Source organism: Nicotiana sylvestris, chromosome 8, assembly GCF_000393655.2.
Source record: "Nicotiana sylvestris chromosome 8, ASM39365v2, whole genome shotgun sequence".
Taxonomy (NCBI): Eukaryota; Viridiplantae; Streptophyta; class Magnoliopsida; order Solanales; family Solanaceae; genus Nicotiana; species Nicotiana sylvestris.
Window position 1 is genome coordinate 50,803,158 of NC_091064.1, and position 9,157 is coordinate 50,812,314.

Consider the following 9,157-nt stretch of genomic DNA (forward strand, 5'->3'; position numbering starts at 1 on the left):
ATTCCTCTAGAAACTCCCTTAGAGCCGGTACTAACTCCATAAATAGAACCTCTACACTAGAATCTCGAATGTAAGACAAATATGCTAAGCATCCCTTCTCAATCATACGTCTAGCCTTCAAAAATGAATCCACCCTACTTGTAGAATGACCAAGGGTCTGTCTCCACTCTAATTTCGTCAAGCTTGGCATAGCTAAAGTGTGACAATCCAAGATGGCATGATATGGGGACAACCTCTTGGATCAGGTTTCCAGCCCAACCAAGCATTTAAGAACGAGAGGTTGCAAAAGAAGAAAACCTTCACTCCATTAGGAGAATCCTATACCAGTTTGTTCCACAGGTTGAGACAATTGGGTATGCTGAGTCCGATCGAGTCAAAACTGCCAAACCCTCCCCCGAGGAATCTTGATCACTCAGTGAGTTGCAAATATTGTTCTGGTGCTCCGGGGCACGACACAGAGAAGTGCTGGCAATTGAAAACAGCTATTCAAGAGCTCATTGATACTAATCGGATTGAGGTCCAAGCTTCGGAGGCACCCAATATCAACCAGAATCCGTTGACGGCCCATCTTGAGACAAATATGATTGAGATAGTGCATCGGAGAGGGGAGCCTAAGAAGCCTTCACAGATCGTCATGATGATTCGGTCCAGTGAAATCAGGCCGGTTGAAAAGTCGACAAGTGAGAAATTAGTGATCAAGTTGAGCGGGGCAAACAGTGAACCATCTGCGGTGGTCAAGAAGGGGACCCCAAGTGATATGGCAGTAAAGTAAGAAAGAGCAAAAGTGGTTGTGCCAGGAGTGGCGAACAAGCCTGTTGTAATTGTGGAGGGTGCTCGCACAGATCCTGTAATTATCAAACCTATCACCCAATTACCAATAGTCAACAGCAAGGCTGTCCCATGGAATTATGAACGAGTAACAGTGACTTACAAGGGGAAAGAAGTTAAAGAAGAAGTTTGTGAGACCCATGGTTTAACTCGATCGGGGAAATGCTTTGCCCCCGAAGAGTTGAGAAAAGCTAAGATCTCCAAAGATAACCCAGTGCTGGTGAAAAAAGTTGTGACCGAGGAAGAAGCAGAGGAATTTTTGAGAAAGATGAAAGTGCAGGACTATTCCATTGTGGAGCAGTTGAGGAAGACACCGGCTCAGATTTCACTATTGTCATTATTGATCCATTCAGACGAGCACCGTCGGGCTTTGATGAAGATCCTGAATGAGGCCCACGTTCCTGACAAAATCTCAGTAAACCACTTAGAAAAGATAGCTAACAAGATATTTGAGGTAAACCGATGTCACTTTTTCTGATGATGAGTTGCCCGTAGAGGGCACTGAGCACAATAGGGCCCTTTATCTTACGGTAAAGTGTGAAGATTCTGTGGTTACTCGAGTGTTGATCGACAATGGTTCCAGCGCCAACATTTGCCCTCTCTCCACCTTAAACAAGTTGAAAGTAGAGGATGAGAGAATTCATAAGAACAGTATCTGCGTTCGGGGATTTGATGGCGGAGGCAAAGATTCAGTCGGGGACATAGTTCTTGAGCTTACAATAGGGCTAGTTGAATTTACCATGGAATTCCAAGTGCTCGATGTGGCCGTTTCTTACAATCTGTTGTTAGGTCGACCCTGGATTCATGCTGCCAAAGCGGTCCTGTCTACTCTACATCAAATGGTCAAGTTTGAATGGGATAGACAGAAAATTATTGTGCACGGCGAAGACAATTTGTGTGTTCTCAGTGATGCCATTATTCCGTTCATAGAGTTTGAAGACGACAAGGGGCCATGGGTTTATCAGGTTTTTGACACGGTATCGGTAGAGAAAATTCCAAAAGGGAAGTGTGTTCCAACTCCAAAGGTAGTTGTTGCATCAGGAATGGTAGCCGTTGAAATACTGAAAAATGGTTTTGTACCGGGCAAAGGTTTTGGTGCATCTCTGCAAGGTATCGTGCAGCCGGTGTCCCTCCCTAAAAACTTGAATACATTTGGTTTGGGGTTCAAGAACACAGTTGCGGACATAAAAAGAACCAAAAAGTTGAAACAGAGGGCTTGGGTCCTCCCTAAGACCATCCCACAGCTCTCCAGATCATTTGTCAGGCCTGGTACCAAGAAACGCCCAGTAACAACAGTTCCCAGTTCTATGGTTGGTCCTAATAAAGAGTTGATTGAAAAGTTCGAGAAGTTATTCGATGATGTGAACATGGTGGAAGCTGAAGAGGGTTCTAGCAAGGCGGATGTGTAATTTGTTGGACCCAGTGCAAAGATTAACAATTGGGAAGCTACTCCTCTCCCTACCAGGAAGGAGTTTCGGTAGTTTGCTTTGATTTTCTTTTAGTTTATCTGGATTATTCCAGGGTTGTAATTCAGATTCTATGTTCCGTCTATTTGGATGTATAAACCTTGTTATCTTTTAATTTCAATGAAATGCAATTTCCCTTTTTTCCTTATTCCTGATAGTTTTATTTTTGTTTTCTTTTCTTCCTTGTACAGTTCTTTTTATGCTGGTTTCAATAACATGACATGCATGAGGAATCTTTGCCCCAGTCTTAAAAGTCAATCTAATTCTAAAATAGTAATTCAATAAATAGAGTGTAATGATGAATCGAAATACGACGAGGATGAGGCCTTTGAAGAGATTAGTAAAGAACTAAGTCATTTTGAAGAAAAACCCAAGCCTAACCTGAGTGATACAGAAGCAATCAATTTAGGGGACCCAGATAATATCAGAGAAACTAAGATAAGTGTCCATCTTGAACCTCAACTCAAGGAGGAGATAATTAAAGCATTACTTGAGTACAAAGACGTCTTTGCATGGTCATATGATGACATGATGGGTTTAAGCACTGATTTGGTGGCTCACAAATTGCCCACTAACCCGGCATTCCCTCCTATCAAGCAGAAGCTGAGGAAATTTAAAATTGATATGAGTGTGAAGATCAAAGAAGAGGTCACCAAGCAGTTTGATGCAAAAGTCATTCGGGTCACTCGGTATCCCACTTGGTTAGACAATGTAGTACCTGTGCCAAAGAAGGATAGCAAGACCAGGGTGTGTATTGATTACCGTGATCTCAACAAGGCGAGCCCCAAGGACAACTTTCCACTGCAAAATATCCACATTCTGATTGACAATTGCGCCAAACATGAGATTGGGTCCTTTGTGGATTGCTATGCGGGCTATCATCAGATTCTAATAGATGAGGAAGATGTAGATAAGACAGCATTCATCACGCCATAGGGACACATACTGCTATAGGGTCATGCCTTTCGGTTTGAAAATGTTGGGGCAACTTACATAAGGGCAATGACAACCATATTCCATGACATGATACACAAGAAGATTGAGGTTTATGTGGATGATGTGATCATAAAGTCTAGAAAGCAGTCTAACCATGTCAAGGATTTGAGAAAGTTCTTCCAAAGGCCTCACAAGTACAATCTTAAACTCAATCCTGCAAAATGCGCATTCGGTGTGCCATTTGGAAAATTGTTGGTATTCATAGTCAGCCGCCGAGGTATTGAATTGGACCCGTCAAAGATTAAAGCTATCCAAGAATTTCCACCTCCAAGGAATAAGACTGAAGTGATGAGTCTATTAGGGAGGTTGAATTACATCAGCAGGTTTATTACTCAGCTTACGACAACTTGTGAGCCTATCTTCAAACTGTTGAAGAGAGATGCTACGGTCCAGTGGACAGATGAGTGTCAAGAAGAATTTGATAATATAGAGGGGTATTTGTCAAAACCACCTGTGTTGGTGCCACTAGAACCGGGGAGACCTTTGATTCTGTATTTGACGGTTTTAGATAATTCGTTTGGTTGCGTGTTGGGTCAGCATGATATCATCGGCAGGAAAGAGCAGGCCATCTATTATCTCAGCAAGAAGTTCACATCTTATGAGGTTAAGTACACTTACTTGGAAAGGACATGTTGCCCCCTAACTTGGGTGTCACAGAAGCTGAAGCATTATTTGTCATCTTACACTACTTACCTTATCTCTTGTTTAGATCCATTAAAGTATATATTTCAGAAGCCTATGCCCACAGGGAGGCTCGTAAAGTGGCAGATTTTGCTCACAGAATTTGACATCATCTATGTGACCCGGACTGCGATGAAAGCCCAGGCATTGGCCGACCATTTGGCTGAGAACCCAGTGGATGAAGAATATGAGCCTTTGAAGACTTACTTCCCTAATGAAGAGGTAATGCACATTGATGAGTTGGAACAAGTTGGAGAGCCAGGTTGGAAACTTTTCTTTGATGGAGCTGCTAACATGAAAGGTGTTGGGATAGGATTTGTATTGATTTCTGAAACAGGACAGCACTACCCTATTACGGCTTAGCTTTGTTTCTACTGTACTAACAACATGGCTGAGTACAAGGCATGCATTTTGGGCTTGAGGTTAGATGCGGACATGGGTGTCCAGGAAGTTTTGGTCTTGGGGGACTCAGACCTTTTGGTGCACCAGATTCAAGGGGAATGGGAAACACGAGATTTGAAACTCATACCATACCGGCAATGTTTGCACGATCTTTGTCAATGGTTTCGATCAGTAGAGTTCAGGCATATTCCAAGGATCCATAATGAAGTTTCTGATGCTTTGGCTACCTTGGCGTCAATGTTACATCATCCGGATAAGGCTTATGTTGACCCGTTGCATATTCAGGTCTATGATCAGCATGTTTACTGTAATGTGGTGGAAGAAGAACTTGATGGTGAGCCTTGGTTTCATGATATCAAGGAATATATCAGGATCGGGGTGTATCCAGTACAAGCCACAGGTGATCAAAAGAGAACAATTCATCGTTTGGCAAGAGGATTTTTCTTTAGTGGAGGAGTGTTGTACAAAAGAACCCCAGATTTAGGATTGTTAAGATGCATAGATGCTAGACAGGCCATGGCTATCATGACCGAAGTACATTCTGGAGTTTGTGAGCCGCATATGAGTGGGTATGTGTTGGCAAAGAAGATCCTCCGAGCAGGTTTTTATTGGCTCACTATGGAGCGAGATTGTATCAGTTTCGTGCGCAAGTGTCATCAGTGCCAAGTGCACGGAGATTTGATTCATTCTCCACCATCTGAATTGCACACAATGTCTGCACCATGGCCTTTTGTTGCGTGGGGCATGGATGTCATTGGGCCAATTGAGCCATCAACATCAAATGGGCACAGGTTCATTCTAGTGGCCATCGATTATTTCACCAAGTGGGTAGAGGCTAAAACGTTCAAGTTTGTAACCAAGAAAGAGGTGGTTGATTTTGTGCACTCAAATATTATTTGTCGGTTTGGGATACCAAAGGTGATCATTATAGACAATGGGGCTAATCTCAATAGTCAAATAATGAAAGAGGTATGTCAGCAGTTCAAGATTACACATCGCAATTTCACCCCTTACCGCCCCAAGGCAAACGGATCAGTTGAGGCGGCCAACAAGAATATAAAGAAGATACTTCGGAAAATGGTGGAAGGTTCCAGTCAGTGGCATGAAAAGTTGCCTTTTGCATTGTTGGGTTATCGCACTACTGTTTGTACTTTAGTAGGGGCAACTCCTTATTTGATAGTATATGGCACTGAAGCAGTAATACCCGCGGAAGTTGAAATCTCGTCCCTTCGGATTGTCGCTGAGGCCGAAATTGATGACGATGAGTGGGTCAAAACTCGCTTGGAATAATTGAGTTTTATTAATGAGAAAAGATTGGCAGCGGTGTGTCATGGTCAGTTGTATCAACAGAGGATGGCAAGAGCATATAACAAGAAGGTGTGTCCACGGAAGTTTGAAGTGGGTCAGCAAGTATTGAAACATATCCTTCCACATCAGGCTGAGGCAAAAGGCAAGTTCGCCCCAAATTGGCAGGGGCCGTTCATCGTGACGAGAGTGTTGTCCAATAGTGCTTTATATTTAACATACATAGAAGGCAAATGTGTAGAAATGGCCATCAATTCCGATGCGGTCAAGAGATATTATGTATGATTTCTTTGTTTAAATTGTATTTGTTTGTACTTGGCATGTTTTGAAGATTGGAATGACGAAGGCATTTTGTTCTGCTATCTAAACACTTTGTCCTTTGTTATCCCCTTGAGCCTTATTTATTTCCTTTCATACTCCTCTTATGGAATCAGTGACAAAATTCAGAAACGCGAGGGCAAAAGATAAGTAAAAGAAAAGAATGAAAAAAGAAAGAAAAGAATGAAAAAGAAAAAGAAAAAAAAAGAGAAGAGAAAAGAATGAAAAAAAACAACAGAAAGAAAAAAAAAAGAGAAAAGAAAGGAAGAAAAGGAAGAGAAAAGAAAAAGAAATAAAAATCACAATAACAAAGCAATTTCTATGACATGAACTACGTTTGACCTGATTCCTTTTAAGAATACGTAGGCAGCCTCACGGTTCGGTCCCATTAAAATAAAATCCCAAAAGTCCCCAAGCAAAGAAACTGGGGCAGAAGTTGTGATTGTTGTAAGAAATTTGATTCCGAAAGTTGTAATTTTGAACCCGTTTGAGTTGTTTTGAGCCTTTTGACACCCTTTCTTTCTAACCCTATCCAAAAGCCCACGTTACGGTCCAAAGAAAGACCTTCTGATCAGTCTTCGAGAGATGCCAAGTCGAGCAAGTAGAAGTGATTCATATCAGGGGAAACACTCTGGTCCAAGCAGGAAAATGAAAATGAGAGAGTCTTATTGGTGAAAACCCTCACGGGCACCATAAGGCGACGGGAGCTGAGAGAAATCAAAAATGAGAGAGTCTTATTGGTGAAAACCCTCACGGGCACCATAAGGCAAAGTAAGTTGAGAGACGAACAAATGATAGAGGCTTGTTGGTGAAAACCCTTTAGGGCACCGCAGGTCGAACAAGGTCAAGGTTTTGGCGAAGAAATCAGGTTATAGAAACTCCGGGGCAACAAAGTATGGCAACCAAAAGTTGGTTGATTGGACAGACTGGGCCGATTAATCCGAAATGCATGTCTTGATCATTGGTATCAGCTGCTCCACTCAGATAAGTCTCTTTTCTTTTTCCCTTCTAGCAGTCATCCAGTTTTGGATGTTTCTTATCCTTAACTCTCAAAGTCATTGCATTTCATTTCATTTAGGTTTTATTTCCCTAAGATATTTTCAATGTCAGTGCTGTTTGAGTAAATAAGAAAGGATTTCAAAGATCACTACCAACTTCCAAAATTGCACAAAGCACAGTGTAGCCAAGGCATAACAAGGATAGTATGATGAAAAGTGGGATATAAAGTGTCAGCAAAAGTTCCATCGGTGGAATGATTTGGTAATTTCATGGGAGATGTAGAGGTTCCGATAAAGGGGTCAGAGATGTAAAACAATAGTTTGGGTATAAGAACACTCGGGTCATCCAAGGTCATATGGTTTGAAAGTCAGTCGGGAAGTCAAACAGTTCTTGGCCAGTTTAGGAGAAGTCAGTCAAAACAAAGCACGATAGCGGGGAGGTCATTTTCAGCAAGAATGCCACAAACTAACCACCGCATTTTAAACTGACAAGATTTTTCTTTGATTGAAACAGGGGCAGGAAATTTCGATTGCTTCATAGAAACCTATCGTAAGGAAAGGCAAGCATCAGACAGGTTTGACTGTAAATTTTCAGGACCCTCCTGGAAAATGGGACCTAGTTTAAAAATCGAAAAAATCATAAGTAGCAAAATCTAGCATAAATGTACCCCAAGGAATATAAGTTGGTTTTCAAAGTTTGCATGTTTAAGTAGGATTTAATTAAGAGTTGTCAGGACCCTCCTGAATAATGGGACCTAGCTTTAAAATTTTCATTGGATAACAAATTTAGCGTAAGTTCTGGTGTAGGGTAATATAATTTAGCCGTAAAATAGTCACTCTTAAGATAAAACTTGACTTTTGATTTTCAGGACCCTCTTGGATAATGGGGTGTAGTTTAAGACCCTCTTAGATAACAAGATTTAGCGGAAGTCATACCTTTAGGAGATATAACTTAGATTTAAAATTATCGTTTAATTAAAAGTTTTCAGGACCCTCCTGGATAATGGGATGTAGTTTTAAAACTTGCTTGGATAACAAGACTTAGCATAAGACATACCTTCAGAAGACATAATTTAGCTTTAAAATTGTCATTTAAATAGGAGTTGTCAGGACCCTCCTGGATAACGGGATCGAGTTTTCAAATTCTTGATAATGTTTGGTAACATGATTCAGTTTAACACTCACAGATGTGCCCAGCTACCAAACTGGGGCAGGAAATTTTCTTTGTTTTGTCTATTTTTGTTGAAATCAGGCACCCACTTGGAGAACAGGGAGAAGTAATTCAAGTTCAGCAGTCAGACGCCCACCTGGAGAGCACGGAATACAATTCAAGTTCAGCAATCAGGCGCCCACCTAGAGAGCACGGGAATACAATTCGAGTTCAACAATCAGGCGCCCACCTGGAGAGCACGGGAATACAATTCAAGTTCAGCAGTCAGGAGCCCACCTGGAGAGCACGGGAATACAATTCAAGTTCAGCAGTCAGGAGCCCACCTGGAGAGCATGGGAATACAATTCAAGTTCGGCAGACAGGTGCCCATCTGGAGAGCACGGGAATACAGTTCAAAGTTCAGCAATCAGGCATCCACCTGGAGAAAAGGGAAAGCATCTCATATTACAATTCAAATCGGCAACAAAGGGACTTCACCGGGACAGTACAAGCCAACAAGGCAACAAGAACCACAAGAGCAAGTTTAAAGATATAGATAGGATTTTTGTAATGCATAGATCATAGTCTAGTCTAGCTTTTTCTTATTTTGACATGGTGTAATAAGGAGTTTAGTAAGCAGTAGTAGCAGCAACAGCAGCAACAGTGAGATCACAGCTTCATGGTAGTCCCAGCTACCAAAACTTCCTGAACTACACTGACCTGATTCCTTTATAGCCAAGGATATGTAGGCAACCTCAGAAGTAGGATGCGGTCAAATCTTTCAAAAAAATGCTTCCCACGGAGTATTCAAACGGGCAAAAAATCGCTCGTATCCGCTCACTTTATCTTTGCACGAAAAATCTTCGTGTTTCTGGGCAAAGAGGGGCAGTTGTGAGCACGTGATTTTTGCCCTATATGATCTAATACCATAAATTTAAGAAAAATAAATTTTTCCCATTATTTGCAATTTTGTGGATTTTTGTAGCATTTTTTGTTAATTGCTTGCATTTGTC

General features: G+C 41.6%; 1 protein-coding gene across 1 annotated transcript; it reads left to right on the top strand.

The window, feature by feature from the left end:
- The first annotated feature begins 217 nt into the window (after window positions 1–217).
- Window positions 218–2,237, top strand: LOC138875014 (uncharacterized). The gene is made up of 3 exons (XM_070153818.1): window positions 218–716; window positions 798–1,128; window positions 1,412–2,237. Exons 1-3 carry the CDS (start codon window positions 218–220, stop codon window positions 2,235–2,237), a joined length of 1,656 nt encoding a protein of 551 aa, XP_070009919.1.
- Window positions 2,238–9,157: the final 6,920 nt, after the last annotated feature.

Excerpts from the sequence above, each read along its gene's own strand:
- LOC138875014 (XM_070153818.1), top strand. The coding sequence starts at position 218 with ATGATATGGGGACAACCTCTTGGATCAGGTTTCCAGCCCAACCAAGCA. Across the intron at positions 717-797 it reads CAAGTTGAGCGGGGCAAACA|GAGTGGCGAACAAGCCTGTT; the intron begins GTGAACCATCTG and ends TGGTTGTGCCAG. Across the intron at positions 1,129-1,411 it reads GACTATTCCATTGTGGAGCA|CGCCAACATTTGCCCTCTCT; the intron begins GTTGAGGAAGAC and ends CAATGGTTCCAG.